A 21,148-nucleotide genomic window follows, 5' to 3' on the forward strand; every position below is an offset into this window, starting at 1 on the left:
TGCAGCAACGCTCCCATATAGTGTCAGCATTGAAAACTCACAAGTCAGGTAAAATTTGTTTCTTTGTAATCATCTGCTGCACACGTATGAATCTTATTCATTCCCTGTATTAGCTGTCCAGTAGCCTGCTTGGGCGAGAGTGCCAAAAGTCAGCAATAGCTTTGGATTGAGCAGTGTAACCAGATTTTCACTAATACTGATACAGTTAACTAATGCATGCACATATGATGGATACACACATACATTTACACAAACAAGACAGTTTAGGTAGTACAGTTTAAAGAAACTCAACATTTATGCTATATGAGCAAAACATGCTGGTAAAGAAGAAGAGTCATACGGACTCGAAACATTAACTCTGTTTCTCTCTCCACAGATGCTGCCAGGCTGGCTGAGTTTTACCAGTACATTTTGTTTTTATTTCAGATTTCCAGCACCCGCATGCAATATTTTGCTTTCATTTATGCTATAGAGTTCACATATAAGTTTACTATATTAATTATAAACCATTAACTTGATACATTTTATTTTCCACTTCTCAGTCTGGTTAAATTCATAATAAAAAACGTTGGATTTGAAAGATATTCCATTTCCAAAATTTGAAAAATACATTTCAATAATATTTGCTTTCTGGTTGCCTTAAGAGGCAATTTTCCAAATTTTCAATACCAGCAATACTGCCAGTCATACACGTTGGAAAATTGCGGACACTTTGCCCCATGAATCCCTATGAATTAAAATTGGCATATTACCCTCTACAATTCAAAGTTTATCAACAAAATTTGAAAAAGCTCCTGCTGATTTCTAAATCAGTCACTAGATCTAGAATCTTAAACACATAAAACATTAAAGCATGGTAAGGTTTGGCACCGATTTTAAAAAAAAGATACACCAAACGTGGGATGATTGCACAGTCTACAGAGTGCTACCAGGTTGTAGATTTTGAAGAAATCAAAACCTAGCTTCAAAACTAATTCAGTTGTTTTAGCAGCATCAAAGAAAATACTAAATGCTACTAATCATCCTTAAAAAAAGACATTGGTCAAATGGTAGAATCCATTCTTCCAGCTCTAGCTTTGAAACTAGTTAAAAGCATCAGACTCTTAAACTGAGAAATTAAGCCACCCACCAAGAGTCATTCACAATACAGTAAACCAGTCAGTAAGTACACAGTAGTTCTATTTGCATGAAGTAGATAAATTGTTATTCCAAGTAGATGAGCTGTAGCTGGTGTCGTGTCGACAAGTCACAGAATATTATTTCCTGACAGCTGTTTACATGAAGTCTGACAGGTGAACAAATCATGCCCGTCCCAAACAAAGTATGAAAATTGATTCAGTGACTATATCCACCCATGATAATCACAAGAATCCATGGTTTGTGAACAAAGTAAAAGGACTAGACTGTCAACTCACTTTCAAACATAAAAGCAAAATATTGCGGATGCTGGAAATCTGAAACAAAAACAAAAATTGCTGGAAAAACTCAGCAGGTCTGACAGCATCTGTGGAGAGAAAGACAGAGTTAATGTTTCAAGTCTGTATGACTCTTCATCGGAACATGACTCTTCTGATTAAGAGTCATACAGACTCGAAGTGTTAACTCTGTCTTCCTCTCCACAGATGCTGTCAGACCTGCTGAACTCACTTTCTATGTTTGATGACAATCAATCAATTTTAATATTTTTGATAAAGTATCAGATGTGGTGCAGTTGGTAACTTTCTTGCCTCTTGAGTTGGAAGGCTGTGGGTTCAAGTCCCACTCCAAGACTTAAGTACACAAATCAAGGTTGGCACTCCAGGGAATGCTGCACTGTTGGAGATGTCATCTTTTAAATGAAATGTTGGGCAGGATTTTCATTTTCGAGGCAGGTAGCATGATTCTAGAAAATTCCTGGCTCGGCCCGGCTGCCTCAGGAGAAAGTGCCAGGAGAAGAAGATTTTCATTCTGGAGGGTTAGGGGATGGGGGCAACAGTTGCGCCAACTGACCTTGGACAAAGTTCGGGTATGGAGGCGGGCTGTTTAAAAGGCCCCCATCAGTTCTATGGAACTTCATCCCAGCTATAATAAAAACCGAAATGCCCTCCAGCCCTCACCCCTCACACCTTCCTTATTCCCCACCCCTCAGGCTTCCCATGCCACCCATGCCAAGGTATGACACTATAATGTTTCAACAGTGTGGATTTCTGGGCTCTCAGCCAAGCCTCATTATGCATTCTTGGCTGAGGGCCCAGACATCCATTAAGTACTGAAATACCTGAGCCCTAGGGAAAACATTGGCTGATTGACAGCTCTGACTCCCTGATATCTTCTGACAATTGTTGTATTTCTATATTATATTTGATTAATACAAACTTACAAATATCACACAAGACTGGTAAACTAAATGTAGGTTTGGTTTACTTGAGGATGTATCACAGGATTGCTCAGCAGACATATTTACATAAGATTCAGCAGCTATTGTTAACAGGAAAGTACAGCTGCAATCCTTTCACACCACATTGCTGCTAGCTAAACTGGAAGGTCCTTCGATCAGTGTCTGCTGGTCACATGGTTTACATGGCTACTTACTCATTAGTATATCCTCCGTTAAAGTGATATCACAACATCCACTTTTCTTTTCCAAAATAACATTACATATATTAAGAGTGGAAATAGATATATGTTAGGGTATTTGCGAAAACTATTTACACAAAATATAAATCTCTGCTCAAGGGATTAAGGATTTAAGTATTTAAGAGTTTGCGTCCATATAATATACAGGTGGCTTAACAATCCTCCCAGATCTCATAATAGTATGACTTCCTGAGATCTAGACTTGGGTTTTCTTGACTTGTGGGTGTGTTGGTATCTTGTGTATTGTCAGAATGCTGATTGTTTTCATGGTGATCTTTCATAATTTCATCTCATGTGTTCTAGACACATTTGGATGGCTAGGAGTTATACAGTTGCACAATTCCCACAGCTGACTTCTGTTCCTTCTTAACGTCACTCTGTTCGGTGTTATGACTTCATAGGATTTAGGCTCCTTACACACTTTGGATACTTCTGCGAGTAACCAGGTTCTCCGGGTAGGATGTATGACTCGAACCTTTTGTCCTACATTCAGACTAGGCAGTTCTGCAACTGTACGTCAGTCGTCCACCTTCTTCATTCTCCCTTGTTTTTCGAGAAGCTTCTCCTGTACTTCTGGGAAATTGGACATGTTATGACTTGGCAAGGTTGTCCTAAACTGCCTTCTGCACATGATATCCACTGGTGATGGTAAACCCATGTCCAGAAGTCTTGTTCTTAAATTAACATGGTGATACGGAGATCTTGTTTTGTTTCCTGCACTTCATGATTAATAACTTAACAGTGTGAATCATTTGCTCGGCGAGATCTTTGGATCGGGGATAGTGTGGCAAGGCTGTCAAATGTTTTATGCCCCACCTAGTACACATGTCCTGAAATGGTCTGTCACTGAACTGTGGCCTGTTATCCAATTTGATCTCTTCAGGCATACCGAACAAGCTGAAAATTGAACTCTAAAAGCAAAATACTGTAGATGCTGGAAATTTGAAATAAATACAGAAAATGCCAGAAAAACTCAGGAGGTCTAGCAGCATCTGTGGACAGAGAAACAGAGTTAACGTTTCGAGTCCATATGACTTCTTCAGAAGAGTATGAAAAAGAGTCATACAGATTGAAACATTAACTCTGTTTCTCTCTCCACAGATACTGTCAGACCTGCTGAGTTTATCCAGCATTTTCTATTATTGAAAATTGAACTCATTGGGCCATAACTTCTGAGCCAAAGGGCAGTGTATGTGGGGATTACCCCATAGATGTGCTGGGGACCACCCCCAGAGGTTTCCAGATAAGGATTGCATGGCAATTGCTCGGAAAGTTCAAACTTCCGATGGGCAATTGCCCTGCACTGGGAACCATTTGAAAATGTGATTTAGACCACAAACTTTGGATGATTACAGTAATAATAACCTGAAAACAGTTAGAATAATTAAAACCACTTCTAACTTCTGGGTAACTATTGCACTGACCCACCCCAGCCTCCCCACGGGACTTCCCCCATCCCCCATTACGCCCCCACAGGGCACCCTAATCCCCACTACCAACCTCAGCCTATCCCCCCATGACCTCATATGGGACACCCCACCATCCCCAATACTCTCAGACTACCCTTTCCACCCCCAGGCCAGACCCGACTCCCCCATCCCCAACTCAACTCCTGGCTCCTCCCCTCATGACCTGACTCCTGTCTTGCCCCCTCAGGCCCGACACAACTCACGACTCCTCCCGCCCAGGCCCAACCTGACTCCCAACTCCCCCACCCCCAGCTCAACTCCTGACTCCACCCCGTCCCCTCCAGACCAGGCCCAACCCCCATGCAACCCCCAGATCCACCCGAACTACCCTCCCCACACCCAAATCCTACCCAGTGACCTTATGCACCTGCCTTCTCCCTGTCTTGTCACAGACTTTTAAACTTAGCTGGACCTTTAAATCTTACCTGGCCTTCGGCAGCTCATGCCATTAAAAAAGGGGTCGTGGCTTACGTACCTGCGACTGATCTGCCCTCAGCTGTAGGCCCCGGGAGCCACTGCGCTACACAGATCTCACCCCACCTGAGTCGAAAGTTCGTGCAAGATAGGAGCAGCTGGATTTCAAGGTAAGTAACTACAACAATAGAAATCTAACTCAATTGCCATTCCACTCCGGGCCTATTGTCTAATTGTCTGATGATCAGAAACTTGGAAAAGTAGTTAGTGACTAGAAGAAAGTCAGCGCTACAGATAGTGAATAGATCTGTTGTGATTTTAGACCAAGGGTACAATGGGACTTTGTGAGGGTAAAGAGGTTCTTTGCATTGGTGTGGCTGGTGTCTCTAGCATGCTTCACACATTCTCACTACCTTCTCATATCATTGTTGATCCCTGGCCAATACACAGTATACCTTGGCAGGCACCTTGTTCACTGTATGCCCAGATGCCCTGGTGTAACTGTGACAATATGTCTGGAGAATAGCATTGGGTACAAGCACCTGTTTTCCCTTGAAAAATCACAACTCTTGAAATACCTAATTCATCTCTGCACTGCCAAAAGCATCTGAGGAATCTGGCACTTCTAGTATTATTTCCGGCCAACCTTCTACAATAACACTCCATAATGCCTTCAATTGTGGGTCATTTGCTGTTTCCTCCCGAGGTTGATTGCACTTGTGTTGGCCAAATTCATCAGATCGACCATGTGTACATCTTCTACGTTGATGACTACACCATCTACTTGTAGATCTAGTGACCCATCCGTAATTTATTTTTTGGATTAGGTAACCTGCTCAGTGCATCTGAAGTAACCATTTTTCCACCAAACTTGTAACAGTCTTCAGAGTCGTAGCCCTGTACTTTTATCAGAAGTTTTACAGGCCGGGTACATCTGGTGTAGGTCATGGACTGACTCAAAGTGATTACTCTTGGCCTTTTCTGCTGCAATTGGTGTCTTGGTGACCTTGTGTACGGTCACAATGTTGAGTTCCGTACACGCCGGTAACCCTGCTGCTGCTCGTCTGCTCATGTCCACCAGGTAGAATACTTGTGGTTTCCATGCAGACTTGCCGTAGCTGCATTTCAATGTCAATGTGCCTATGCAATGAATGGGTCACCCATTGTGTGCAGTTACTTTGTCTGTCCTGAGCAGTATCATTGACTTCCAGCAATCCAGATGCCTACCCTTGGGGATTCTTTCCAAAAGATCTCTCTGGAAAGCTTCAGTTGGCATTGAAGGTTGGCCTGAAATAATACTAGAAATGCCAGATTCCTCAGATGTTTTTGGAAGTACAGAGATGAATTAGGTATTTCAAGAAGTGAGATTTTTCAAGGGAAAACAGGTGCTTGTACCCAAAGCTGTTCTCCAGACATATTGTCATAGTTACACCAGGGTATCTGGAAAGATATTCGCCCGTGCTGACTTTGGCTGTGAGCGTGAGTTTGCCACTTCTCTATGTGCATGTGATAGTTGCAAAAGCTTCTAACCGTTTGACTTCATCCACACATTGTGTTGCATTGACAATGTGGAAAACCAGTTCATTTTCCGGTTGAAGATCTTTCCATTCTGAATCTCAGTCCTGGTCTGTTTGGCTGCGAATCTCGTGTATGTGCTTGAGCTTATGTGGATTTCTGGTGCACTCACTGCTGTTGCTACAAGTAAGCTGCAGATGCCTTTTGTTTGGCTACATCTTACTTCTGGTCATACCTCTGGAACCAGGTTCCTCACAGGTGAGCCCTATGTCCTTTTATACCGCATGATGTACAAAGATCTTGGAACACAAGACAGCTTTGTGGTGGGTGCAGCAACCTGCACTTCCCACATGTTTTGCTTGCCCTCTGCGGCCTGGGTACCATGCCAATATTGGTAGTTGCACCTAATGCTTGCAGGTGTTGTGCAGCTACAATGGCTTCATATATTCTGCCATCTTTTAGCAATGTCAATATTGTGATCTTTCTTTCTCTCCAAAAGATCTCTCTGGAAAGCTTCAGTTGGCATTGAAGGTCTAACCAGATCCATTATTCATTCATGGCTCAGCTTCTGAGAAACCCCAGTTAAAGATATCAAAGAAATCAAAGAAAAGTACAGCACAGGAACAGGCCCTTCAGCCCTCCAAGCCTGCGCCAATCATATTGCCTGTCAAACTAAAACATTTTGCACTTCCGGGATCCGTATCCCTCTATTCCCATCCTATTCATGTACTTGTCAAGCTGCCTCTTAAACATCACTATCGTACCTGCTTCCACCACCTCCTCTGGCAGCGAATTCCAGACACTCACTACCCTCTGCATAAAAAACTTGCCCCGCACATCTCCTCTAAAGTTTTCTCCTCTCACCTTAAATCTATGTCCCCTAGTAACTGACTCTTCCACCCTGGGAAAAAGCTTCTGACTATCTACTCTGTCCATACCACTCATAATTTTGTAAACTTCTATCAAGTCGCCCCTCAATCTCCGTCGCACTTGAGAACAATCCGAGTTTCTCCAACCTCTCCTCGTAGCTAATAACCTCCAGACCAGGCAGCATCCTGGTAAACCTCCTCTGCACCCTCTCCAACACCTCGATATCCTCCTGGTAATGCGGTGACCAGAATTGCACACAATATTCCAAGTGTGGCCTAACCAAGGTTCTATACAGCTGCAGCATGACTTCCCAGCTTTTATACTCAATACCCCTGCCGATGAAGGCAAGCATGCCATAGGCCTTCCTGACTACCTTATCCACCTGAGTTGCCACTTTCAGTGACCTGTGGACCTGTACACCCAGATCCCACTGACTGTCGATGCACTTAATGGTTCTGCCATTTACTGTATAATTCCTACCTGTATTAGACCTTCCAAAATGCATTACCTCGCATTATCTCCATCTGCCATTTCTCCGCCCAAGTCTCCAACCGATCTATATCCCGTTGTATCCTTTGACAATCCTCTTCACTATCTGCAACTCTTCCAACCTTAGTGTCGTCTGCAAATTTACTAATTAGCCCAGTTACATTTTCCTCCAAATCATTTACGTATACTACAAACAGCAAAGGTCCCAGCACTGATCCCTGCGGAACACGACTAGTCACAGTTCTCCATTCAGAAAAGCACCCTTCCACTGCTACCCTCTGTCTTCTATGACCAAGCCAATTCTGTATCCATCTTGCCAGCTCACCTCTGATCCCGTGCGACTTTAGCTTCTGTACCAGTCTGCCATGAGGGACCTTGTCAAAGGCCTTACTGAAATCCATGTAGATAACATCCACTGCCCTTCCATCGTCGATCATCTTTGTCACTTCCTCGAAAAACTCAATCAACTTAGTGATACACAACCTCCCCTTCACAAAAACATGCTGCCTCTCATTAATATGCCCATTTGCTTCCAGTCCTTGCCTTGATCACACCTGAAGTCAAACTAATTAATCCTTATGGTGCTGTCTGTAAGCTATCAGTTCCAGTGATGTATTCTAAAGTTCATCTTTACACGAAGCTGGTCCTCCAGCTTGTTCCACAGCTTTCTGATTTCCTCAGAAAGGCCCAAAATGTTGACTCTGTGCAACCCCTTGTTTCCAATGGCTATCTTTATTTTCATCATTTGTTTATCTGGTTCTGTGATGGATAAATCTAAAAAGCACACCTCCGTTCTTTGTATAAAAAGCCTAAGTTCAGACAGGACATCTGTAGGCCTGTAGGCTTCCAATTCATGCTGAGCAATTTAGTGGTCATCCTCCTGATGTTTTCTGTCTTTTACAAATGCTGCCGAGGTGCAGGGGATTTGTACCTTTTTTTTATCCATTCATGGGATGTGGGCTTCTCTAGCAGGGCCAGCATTTATTGCTCATCCCTGGTTGCCCTTGAGAAGGTGGTGGTGAGCCGCCTTCTTGAACCACTGCAGTCCAGTTGATGGAGGTACACCCACAGTGCCGTTAGGGAGGGAGTTCCAGGATTCTGACCCAGTGAAAGTGAAGGGACGGCGATATATTTCCAAGTCAGGATGGTGAGTGACTTGGAGGGGAACTTCCAGGTGGTGCTGTTCCCATTCATCTGTTGCCCTTGTCCATCTAGATAGTAGTGGCCATGGGTTTGGAAGGTGCTGTCTAAGGAGCCTTGGTGAATTCCTGCAGTGCATCTTGTAGATGGTACACACTGCTGCTACTGTGCGTCGGTGGAGGAGGGAGTGAATGTTTGTGGATGTGGTGCCAATCAAGCGGGCTGCTTTGTCTGAGATGGTGTCAAGCTTCTTGAGTGTTGTAGGAGCTGCACTCATCCAGGCAAGTGGGGAGTATTTCATCATACTCCTGACTTGTGCCTTGTAGATGCAGGACAATCCTTGGGGAGTCAGGAGGCGAGTTATTCATCACAGGATTCCTAGCCTCTGACCTGCTCTTGTAACCACAGTATTTATATGGCTAGTCCAGTTTAGTTTCTGGTCAATCGTAACCGCCAGGATGTTAATAGTGGGGGGTTCAGTGATGGTAATGCCATTGAATGCCAAGGGGCGAAAGTTAGTTTCTCTCTCATTGGAGATGGTCATTGCCTGGCACTGGTGTGGCATGAATGCTACTTGCCACTTGTCAGTCCAAGCCTGGATACTGTCCAGGTCTTGCTGCATTTGGACATGGACTGGTTCAGTATCCGAGGAATCGCCAATGGTGCTGAACATTGTGCAATAGTACTGAAGACTTGTGCTCCAGAACTTGCCGCGACCCTGGCCAAGCTGTTCCAGTACAGCTACAACACTGGTATCTATCCGGCTATGTGGAAAATTGCTCAGGTACGTCCTATAAACAAAAAGCAGGACAAATACAACCCGGCCAATTACCATCCCATCAGTCTACTCTCAATCATCAGTAAAGTGATAGAAGGGGTCATCAACAGTGCTATCAAGCAGCACTTGCTTAGCAATAACCTGACGCCCAGTTTGGTTTCTGCCAGGGCCACTCAGCTCCTGACCTCATTACAGCCTTGGTTCAAACATGGACAAAGAGCTGAACTCCAGAGGTGAGGTGAGAGTGACTGCCTTTGACATCAAGGCCGCATTTGACCGAGTGTGGCATCAAGGAGCCCTAGCAAAACTGGAGTCAATGGGAATCAGGGGGGAAACTCTCCACTGGCTGGAGTCATAAATAGCACATCCCCACTTCTGACCTTATGAGGGAAGGAAGGTCATTGATGAAGCAGCTGAAGATGGTTGGGCCTAGGACACTACCCTGAGGAACTCCTGCAGTGATGTCCTGGAGCTGAAATGACTGACCTCCAACAACCACAACCATCTTCCTTTGTGCTAGGGTCTCTAGATTACTAGTCTAGCAACAATACCATTACACCATTGCCTCCCCAAAGCTTCTGAGAAATGCAGCAATTGCGTGTTTTTCTTGTTCTCTCCCCATCTTTATTTTTTTTTCTTGGCTGGAGCTCAGGTTTTTTTCTATTTCGAGGGCTATCTATATTTTGCGCAGGAATTGCACCAGAGGACATCATGATGGCCTTGAAGCTTGTACTGTCTAACATGAAATGGATTGCCCAATTCACCACTGACCCAGCTGCCCACAAATCAGGTGTTTACTGCTCTTGAAACACGATCTGTAGAGGGACTCTGCCTTCTTTGTATAGCTCAAAATCCTGCCTGTGGTTTTTCTTGTGATCTTCAAATCTTCATCACTTTATTTAAGAGGGACCACTGCTGCTCATCATGTTGTAGTTCTATGTCCACTTAATATAAACTTGCCAATCTCACACAGGACTGGTAAACTAAACATAGGTTCAGTTTAGTTGAAGATGTAGTCGAGGATTGCTTAGTAGACATGTTTACTATAAAGATTCAACAGCTATTGTTAACAGGAAAGTACAGCTGCAACTTCTTCATGCTACATGCTGCTAGCTAAATTGAAAGCTCTTCTGAATACTGTTTGCTGGTCACATGCTTTACATCATGGCTACTTACTTATTAGCATATTCCCTCTTAAAGCAATATCACAAAAGCAATTGCACAATGTTTATTTACACAGGATAAAGAGGTTTCAAGTGCTTGCAATTTCTGCTATTGATATTTTAAAGGCTCTGGATGATTGACACTTTCATTGCGCTTTAGTAATAAGAGTTTGTTTTAAGAAAGCGGAATGTTATTGATGAACGACTTTTTTAAAGCGTTTGTTTACACACCCTATTGTCACTATAGGGTTCATTGGTTCTATACAGTGTAAAGTGGATGAATGGGCATGGAAGTTCCATAACTTGGCATGAGGGGCATGATGGGCCTTAGGGGGTCAGTGGAGGGCATACCTTGGCATGCAGGGCACAAAGGGCCATAGCAGTGGGTGGGGAGCATACCTTGGCATGGGGTGCATGCATACTATGGTTCATGACACCCCTGAGGTGCTGTGAACCACAACTGTTTGAACAGTCCGCCTGACTCCATGAAAATTGCAGAGGACTAGGACATGCCTAACCCCACAATGGAGCCGGCCTTAAAAGGTCCTGCTGCAAATCAGATACCCTAGGAATGGGGTCGGGAATCCCAGAATCGGGTCCGTGAAAATCCAGCCTGTTAATCCAATGTCTCATCTGCCCCCTCAAGTGGATGCAAAAGATCCCATGGCACTATTTTGAAGAGTTGGGCAGTTACCCTAGGTGTCTTACTCAATATTTATCCTTCAATCACAGAAACAAATTATCCGGTCATTATCACATTACTGTTTGTGGCAGCTGGCTGAGTGTAAATTGGCTGTCAAATTTCCTGCATTACAACAGTGACTATACTTCAAATGTACTTCACTGGCTGTAAAGTGCTTTGGGATGCCTTAATGTTGTGAAAGGAGCTAATCTTTCTTTTTTTTAACCTTTAGCTATAATCACAGCCAGTAAATGTCATTAAACAGGAAAGCAATTACTAAACAAATTGACGCCAAGCTTGTTGCTACATTTCATGTGGATGCCATGGTGGTTTTTCTATAATTATCAGCCTGAGTTATGAAACTGTAGTAATTGCCAATGTTTAAATTTTGATAGGAACCAACTCCAATATTAACAATGGAATTATCTTCAAAGCAGGTAAGCCACCTAAGTAAACACAGTGTAACTTTTTAAATCAATGGGGCTAGGTTGTATTTGGATGTGCAAAATGATTATTTTGTTCAGTAGTCACTCTGGTTTACTGGAAGTTATTTTTTCTCATTGTGTTTTGTGAGTTATATATAAGAACTGCAGCTCCATAGACACCAAATTCACAAAACCATAAATATTCAGCTGCACCCAGGAGAGTAATTTGGAATGATATACATCAATGATCACTATCATTACCTTTCAAGTAGCTGGCTCACAATTGCCAATTACAGAGGCCTGTGAACATATTGAACATCAGCTTTCTCAATCAGAGAATTATAGAGATAATTAATGAGGGGGGAAAAATAAAGAGAAAACAGAGCCAGTAGTGATCATATGTAGGTCTCAAGAAATAGCTAAGCTGGTAAATGCTGTCTTCCCTTGAGACATGTAGACCAAGGATGTTGCAAGGTTAATTCATGCTCTGTGCTGTTAGCTGGCCTCCATTGGAGTATGTGGGCTTCCCACTTTTGGTCTCAGCATCTCTGGACTATGGAGTGTTAAAAAACAGCCAGGGTTTCCATTCCAGGTTGCTCTCCAGTGACCTCTGCTGGAAGTGTGTTGTGTTAACAAAAAGGCTGGATTGCGGTGAACTGACTGAAAGAAACAAACATTTAAGTATGATTCCTGCCTGATTTGTGGAACTATAAAATAGCATTGGACAGTAGGTTTAGAACAAGAGAGGCAAGGAAAATAAAAATTCTGAATAAGAGCAGTTGCAGACAGAGGCAGTTGACTTCTCTGGACAAATTCAGTTAGCACAAATGCTGAAATGACCATTCGTAAAATCTCCTGTCAAGAGGCTGTAATGGTAGGCAGAGTGCCATTTTAATTGCTTTTAGTAAATAAGCATCAGAGTGTAAACAGATTGATATTGATGCTACCTTATTGCTTACAGTGCATCCATCTTATAACACCATTGTGATGCCAAAAAGATGTGATACTATGGAATAACTTGAGCTTTACCAGACAATACAAATAGTAACGCAAACAGCCATACAATGCATAGGATGATGTAGGGCCTTTAAGGCTAAGGAATTACTTCTCTCCATATAGCTAAAGATTATTTCAACAGTATTTCTTTAAATACAAGATTTCTAGTTATTCTTTCTTGAAAGACTTTCAGTCTCGAAAAAACTTCAGGGGAGATGGCAGCATAGTGCTATTGAGCTAGTGATTTGGAGGCCTAGGCTAATTCCCTTGGGTCATGGGTTCAAATCCCACCATGACAATTGATGGAATTTAAATTCAGTATGAGGAGAATCTGGAATTGAAAGCTAGCTTTATTCATGGTGACCATGAAAACATTGTTGATTGTCATTTAAAAAACTCATCTGGTTCGCTAATGTCCTTTAATGAAGGAAATCTGTCATCCTTATCTGGCTTGCCCTACATATGACTCCCAATCCACTGCAGTGGTTGAATCTTAATTGGCCTCTGAAGTGGCCTCTTCAGACGCTCAGTTCAAGGGCAATTATGGATGGCCTTGCCAATAACACCCACATCCCATCAAAGAATAAAGAGAAAAAGACTGTCTATATGTAAAAACAGGCCTAGGAATATAAATAAAAATTTTGTAAAAGGGTCTGGCCTTGTGACTTGTTTGTAGTCAAAGAACATGAAAGGGCTAGGTGTGAATTATTTTCTCCTGAGTTGAAAATGCAGCTTGATATTTGATGGGCTCAATATTATCCAAAGAATAAAGTTTACATTTCTTTGAAATCTGCCTGATATAATTTCAGCATCTATCATTGAAGAAAACAGCCACCTAATACCAATCTTGTTCCATGATAAAGATTCAAGCTTCATAGCAACATTATAACTGCTCCATACTTGAGTCTCAGTGGTGTCATGCACATTGGAGTTAGACCATGTAGAAACTCTGGAGTGCATAGACTGCCATCATCTCTTCATTAATAGAATCAATGCTGATATATTCTTTTAATTCATCTGACAGCTTTTCTAAAACGTTTTTCCTTCAAATCTAGTGAGTGTTCATTTTTAGCACTAAGGTTAGCTCTCAAATAATAAATTGCATCAAATAATTGTCCCCGCAATTTTGTCACACTTAACCAATTCCATCATCTCATCCACCCCTCACATGCCATTCCATCCTTCCTACGCTATTCCCATTTCACTCTCTCTATCCTTCCCATGGCAATCTGATCCTGCTCTTGCCATCCTAATCCCTCTTATCAATTCCATCCCATCATTCACAGAAACAATTTCTCCAGCCAGGGCAGCTTTGTTGTCAGGCTCCCTTTACCGTCCTCTGTTTCTGTTCTCCAACCCCCACCCTGGTTGCTCTCGTCCTCCGAGCGCCCCATGTGCCTCTGTGTGCACCAGGCACTGCCCACCAAATAAACCCACCAACAGAAGAGCCCTGTAAATTGACCAATCAAAACAGCCTGGACAAACAAAAACTGAATATTATTATTATAGATTTTGCACTATGCACTGAGAGGCTTGAGCTCGTCAAACGGACCAATCAAAACAGCCTGGACAAACAAAAACTGAGTATTATTATTATAGATTTTGCGCCATGCACTGAGAGGCTTGAGCCCTTAACAGAACCTGTGCTTATGTTGCTTTAATATCACTTACAGAAGCAGATTTATATTGGATCGAAGAATAGCATGGTGCAGCTTGCTCTGCAGAGGTGTGATGCATATGGTACGGCTTGCTCTGAGTGCTGCCTTGCTAGAGATCCCTACTGCGCATGGGATGGTAATTCATGTTGCAGATATGTGCCAGCACCAAAAAGGTATGCATTAAATCAAAGTTAGTGTAGGTTACTTTGAACAATTATCTTTTTGTGGGTTTTTAGATGCAGATTTTGTGCTTTATTACAAATAGTTAAGAAAGTATTTTTTCTGCAATTTATTAAGGGCCTGTTTGTGATAATGTGGAATTGGAATCAGGGTGCGTGCAAAAGCAGGGAAGAATTATTATGCTTTGCAAAAATCAACATTTTAAATGCATTAATGAGTATTGCTGAGTATTTCTAGCCAACCTTTTGAAGTTTTACAATTTTGATAGAAACACAGACCAGAGGAAATATACATCAACCCTGGTTCAATGAAAAGTGCAGGAGGACATGCCAGGAGCCACACCAGGCATATCTAAAAATGAGCTGTCAATCTGGTGAAGCTGCAACACAGAACTACTTGTGTGCCAAACAACATAAGCGGCAAATGATGGACAGGGCTAAGCGATTCCACAACCAACGAATCAGATGTAAGCTCTGCAGTCCTGCAACATCCAGCCATGTATGGTAGTGGACAACTAAAGAACTCACTGGAGGAGCAGGCATCACAAATATCCTCATGCTCAATGATGGGGATGCCCAAACATCAGTGCAAAAGATAAGGCTGAAGCATTTGCAACTATCTTCAGCCAGAAGTGCCGAGTGGATGATCCATCATGGCCTCCTCCGGAGGTCCCCAGCATCACAGATGTCAGTCTTCAACCAATTCGATTCACTCCATGTGATATGAAGAAATGGCTGAAGGCACTGGATAGTGCAAAGGCAATTGGCCCTGACAATATTCCAGCAATAGTACTGAGGAACTTGCTGCACCCCTAGCCAAGCTGTTCCAGTACAGATATAACATTGACACCTACCCAGCAATGTGCAAAATTGCCCAGGTACATCCTGTACACAAAAAGCAGGAGAAATCTAACCCGGACAATTACTGCCCCATCAGTCTACTCTCAGTCATCAGTTATGTGATGGAAGGATTCGTCAACAGTGCTATCAAATAGCACTTGCTTTTAATAACCTGCTCACTGATGCTCAGTTTGGATTCCACCAGCGCCACTCAGCTCCTGACCTCATTGCAACTTTGGTTTAGACATGGACAAAAGAACTGAACTCCAGAGGTGAGGTGAGAGTGACCACCCTTGACATCAAGGCAGCATTGAACCGAATGAGGCATCAAGTATCCTTAGCAAAACTGGAGTCAATGGGAATCAGGGGAAAACCCTCTGCTGGTTGGAGTCATATCTAGCTCAAAGGAAGATGGTTGTGGTTGTTGGAGGTCAATCATCTCAGTTCCAGGACGTCACTGCAGGAGATCCTCAGGGTAGTGTCCTAGGCCAACCATCTTCAGCATGTTCCTTCCATCATAGGGTCAGAAGTAGCTGATGATTGCACAATGTTCAGCACCATTCACGACTCCTCAGATACTGAGGCAGTCCATGTCCAAATGCAGCAAGGCCTGGACAATACCCAGGCTTGGGCTGACAAGTGGCAAGTAACATTAGCACCAGCAAATGCCAGGCAATGACCATCTCCAAGAAGAGAAAATCTAACCATCACACCTTGACATTCAATTGTTTTTTTCATTCATTCACGGGATGTGGGCTTCGCTGGCTGGGGCAGCATTTATTGCCCGTACCTAGTTGCCCTTGAGAAGGTGGTGGTGAACTGCCTTCTTGAACCGCTGCTGTCCATGTAGTGTAGGTACACCCACAGTGCTGACAGGAAGGGAGTTCCAGGATTCTGACCCAGCAACAGTGAAGGAACGGCAATACATTTCAATGGCATTACCAGCATGGAAACCCCGGCTATCAACTTCCTAGGAGTTACCATTAACCAGAAACTGAACTGGATTAACCATATAAATACTGTGGCTACAAGAGCAGATCAGAGGCTAGGAATCCTGCTAGAATGCACCATTCTCCATGGCAACACCTCTACCAATCAGAGTCTTCTTGCCAACCAATCAGCGCCCTCTTCTCATGTAGTATAATTTGTTGTTCCCTTTAGATGTAATATTCTTGCAAATCTGTCCTGATGAGTGCAAGACGAAAAGCTTTGACAGCATGTCTCTTTTTCAGCAATACTATTAAGCAACTTTCTTTGCATATAAAGACACTTTGTGAAACCTGCTGTAAATTTAAAGTGTGCTTGTTGAGATCATGGACTTCTCTCTGGGGATTCCATTGTTCCTGTGTTTTGAAGAATTGAATGAAGAGATAATAGAAGAGAAAAGGACGGGAAGCAGGAGAGTGTGGCAGCATACGTGCATACAAGACCTGACTCACAGGTATCCGTCCCGGGGCTCAAAAGGCAACTGAGTTCCTACTTATCTTGGGAATTCAGATAGGCAATGTGGAAAGGGTAATGGCAGAATTGAAAATAGGAGTAGTGGCTACATTGGAAAAGGAGGTGGTGGCAGCTTTGAAAAGGGATGATGGGCCACATTGTAGAACTACTCAACCATTAGCACTCATACTTGCACATGTATTAGCTCTGCGGCCCTTGTTTACATGTTCTACATGATCTTCAGCCAATTTGGTACAAAGTAAGACATTTACCCATAATAGTTCAATAGCAATATCTGTGACTTCCCAATACAAAGACAAAGATTTTTTGCTGCTTAAATCCAATGACTAAAATGTGTTTTCTTTTCTATTAGACAGACCAGACGTCAAGATATAAAGTATGGAGATCCAATAATTCAGTGTTGGGATCAGGAGGACAGTGAGTACATAAACACAAATATGAGGATTATTGCATTACACCTGTGTATATGTTAGTGCTGGCAGTATTCAGCTACAGTTAATAGTAATAATACCCTGTAGCATACAGAAATTATTTTCCTGGCTGGAAGAGGATGGGTATGGGTGGTGGAAAAAAATAGTGAAAAATTAGTTGAAGCACACAAACACTAATTTGGAATTATGAAACAACAAAAATTATCCCTTTACACGATTGATCAACCAAATTATTCGATAAATCTTCTGTCGGTTTGATTTTTCTCTTAATCATAATCTATGGAGACTGTTCTGGCTTTTTTGGGAATGGAGTTCTTTACATACACTTCTCTAGGTACTAACAAAAAGTTATTTCTCTATATTATTTTTAACGATGATGGCAGCCCCTGCAGATAAACAATTCTGTGCAGTCATTCAGTTGGCAAACTTTACCTCATGTAGGATCCAATCCAATAAATCCAATCTGAGCTTGGAATTTAGCTTAAAGGTGATTTCTGTGTGGAGTGAGGACTCACAAATGTCCTGCAGAATTGAACTACAGGACTCCTTTAAGTGGGATTCCCGCCCAGAGGCAGCCTGACTGATGGCCAGACTGCTTCACAGGGCCAAAGCCTGTGATAGCAGATAGAGGTTTTGGGGTCCAGGGTCCTAATTGTGGGGTAAGGTCCCACGGTAAGGAGCTCCTGATTGTGGAGGGAAGAATCGGATGGTAATCCAGGGCTTTCCGATCATGGGGACGAGGTTGGAGGCTCCGATGGTAGTCAAAGTGGGGTTTGACCATAAAGACCATGGTGAAAGTTTTTATTGGGTTAGCTTGTTGAGCCTGGAGAAAACATTTCTGTTCCTCCTGGCCCAGTAGCAGCAATTAGTAAAGGCACTTGCTCATGGATTCTGCGCCTCTCGCTTCCTCAAAGCTGCCATGTTGCCCAAGGCACAAGACACCGAGGTGCCTGGGTTACAAATAGATGAATGGTTAAAGATGGCACACAGCCTCACTATAATATTTAAATGACCAATCCACTTTGCGTGAGCAGGTTTGTCACCCACATCTTCTCTCAGCTCCGTTAAAACATGAAGTTGGATGGGTTCAAGGTATGTTCCGTTCCTGTTCCAGATTTTCTGCATTTTAACCTCTGACATGACACTTAGTAACCTGTTTTTGGGTATTTAGATTCAGCCCAGTGTGACTTCATCAGTTATTTGAACCACATCCTGCACGGGCATGAAATCATTTAAAACATTCCTTGCAAAAATTAATGGCTTGGAACATTAGAACATCAGTAGTTATCACAACAGCTGTTTTCATTTTGGGCCATGGAATGTTTTAATCATTAGTTGTTAAAATTTATTCTCCCTACTTTGGTGTTTACTAGCATGAAATGGTCATTATAATTCTTTTTCATGAATGCCCATAATAAACATCTCCTATTTCATAGATGCAAAGAACGTGCTAACTGAGAAGAAGTTGATTTTTGGAGTGCAGTACAATTCCACATTCCTGGAATGCAGTCCAAAGTCACAGCAAACATCGGTCATCTGGTCTGTTCAGCGATCACTGGATGGCCAACAGGAGGAGGTAATTACTCTGAACGGTGCATTCTAGCTAGCTAACAGGAAGCAGAGAGTTGACATAAATGGGTCTTTTTCTGGTTGGCAGCATGTGACGAGTCGGGTGCCACACGGATCAATTACAATTTATTTTGGTGATTACAATTTATATCAATGGCTTGGGTGAAGGGACCGAATGAATAGTAGCTAAATTTGCTGACGACACATAGATAAGTAGGAAAGTCAATTGTGAAGAGGATGTAAGGAGGAAACAAACTGACATAGATAGGTTAAGTGAGTAGGAAAATGGAGTATAATATGGGCCAATGTGAAATCGTTCATTTTGGCAGGAAGAATAAAAAAGCTTATTATCTAAATGGTGAGAGATTGCACAGCTCTGAGATGCAGAGGGATTTGGGTGTCCTAGTGGATGAATCACAAAAGGTTAGTATGCAGGTACAGCAGGCAATTAGGAAAGCTAACAGAGTGTTATCATTTATTGTGAGGGGAATTGATTACAAAAGTAGGGACATTATGCTTCAGGGCATTGTACAAGGCATTGGTGAGACCACATTTGGAATATTGTGTACAGTACTGGTCTCCTTATTTCAACAAAGATGTAAACACGTTAGAAGCAGTTCAGAGAAGGTTTAGTAGACTAATACCAGGAATGGGCAGGCTGTCTTATGAGGAAAGGCTGGACAGGTTAGGCTTGTATCCACTGGAATTTAGGAGAGTAAGAGGCAACTTAATTGAAACCTTTGAGATCCTGAGGGGTCTTGACAGGTTGGATGTGGAGAGGATGTTTTCTCTTGTAGAGGAATCTAGAACTGGGAGTCACTGTTTAAAAATAAGGAGTCGCTCATTTAAGACAGAGATGAGGAGAAATTGTTTCTCTCAGAGGGTTGTGAGTTTTTGGAACTTTCTTCCTCAAAAGGTGGTGGAAGCAGAGTCTTTTAATATTTTTAAGGCAGAGCTAGATAGATGCTTGATTAACAAGGGGATAAAAGGTTATTGAGGTTAGGTAGGAATGTGGGGTTGAGGTTATATTCAGATCAGCCGTGATCTTATTGAATGGCGGAGCAGGCTTGAGGGGCCAAGTGGCCTACTCCTGCTCCTAATTCGTATGTTCGTAACACTGAACATCATTGGATTGGAGATGTCTCGTAAATCCTTCACTTACATTTCAAGAGACTTGTCTGATTATTAATCAGGCCATAAATATGTTCATGTATATTTTCACATCGTTCCTATAATTAAATCACATTAATATTCTCATGGCAAGCGATTGCAGTGAAATATTACAGATCATAGGCAGTTTCCTAACATTCATGAAAATGTGAAAATATAGATCAAGCCTTGACCATCTTCACAGCAAAAAAGCACAGTTTCTGGAGCAAAATAACATACTCAGGAGCTGCAGATGCATGTCACTTCTGCACTGCTAGCATGTGATGCTTGGTGGAAATGTATCTCTCAATCACAAGTGCGCTCATTGGAATAGTTTAACTGCACATTAAAGATATGTTGACCTCAAAATCCATTCTATTTATCTGTAGAGAGACATTCTGGACCTTCAGCCTCTTAAAAGACCATAGGGTTTATATAAACATTTCCTTTCTTTTCAAAGGTTCCTATGATATTTTTCCTGCTTTCTCCTATCTTTGCAAGTTTTCATCTTAATCATGGAGAAACTCTTGATCATGGTTTCCTCCATGTCTTATCAAACTCACAATATCTCATTCATTTAGAGTGAAGTTGACTCGTTTTGTTTTGAAAGTAAACCTATTTTAATGATTCTGACTCTAAAGAATAAATACCATGCCATGGGGTAGAATTTAGTCTGTATTCCTTTTCTAACTGGCTCCAAAGGAACATGAAAATAAATAGTTAGCTTATATTTTGTTGGGGGCCATGGGAATTGCTGACAAGTCTTAAGCCACCTAATTTCTGATTGGGGTCCTTTAAAAGGCATAGACTTCTACTTACGTATTTAAGAGTCTGATTGACTGTTTTAGTCATTCCACCCAGATGTATAAAAAAAGACCCCCACAATGCTTGCGCAGATTGGATGCAGGTTGTCCTACTCTTGAATCAATATGCTTTGCAAATATTTCATGCATGAAAAATGGGCCCAATCCACATCAATTTATTTCCCCCTTTAAAATGCAACCTGACTTTTATTGATCAAAAATCATCCTTCTAACATTTAACATTTTTGAAAGCTCTGATCTTGTTTGTGAGCCAACAATAATTGTACCTCTTTGGGACTAGAATGATCTGCTAGGTCCCGTAGCTCTTCTGATGCCAATATTATTGCAAATAGAGGGGTTCTTTACTGGCATAGAGAAGGGACAACTTAATCTGATAAATCTCATTGTGAAAAAAGTCTAACAGGTTTCTAAAGCTTGTGATTATCCTGGAATTTCATTTGTGTCATATATTTAAAATTATATTCCAACAGTTTTGCAAAA

The 21,148-nt window shown here is 42.2% G+C and overlaps 1 protein-coding gene across 1 annotated transcript in view; it reads left to right on the forward strand.

Moving 5' to 3' along the window:
* Positions 1 to 21,148, forward strand: part of LOC144683518 (semaphorin-3D-like) — a 130,495-nt gene that overhangs the window by 106,989 nt on the left and 2,358 nt on the right. The window contains exons 13-16 of the mRNA XM_078546587.1: positions 11,532 to 11,573; positions 14,231 to 14,388; positions 17,048 to 17,112; positions 18,563 to 18,702. Of these exons, the coding sequence (XP_078402713.1) occupies positions 11,532 to 11,573; positions 14,231 to 14,388; positions 17,048 to 17,112; positions 18,563 to 18,702 (405 nt within the window). The remainder of the gene's footprint in view (positions 1 to 11,531; positions 11,574 to 14,230; positions 14,389 to 17,047; positions 17,113 to 18,562; positions 18,703 to 21,148) is intronic.

This window comes from Cetorhinus maximus, chromosome 8 (assembly GCF_964194155.1).
Source record: "Cetorhinus maximus chromosome 8, sCetMax3.hap1.1, whole genome shotgun sequence".
Classification (NCBI taxonomy): domain Eukaryota; kingdom Metazoa; phylum Chordata; class Chondrichthyes; order Lamniformes; family Cetorhinidae; genus Cetorhinus; species Cetorhinus maximus.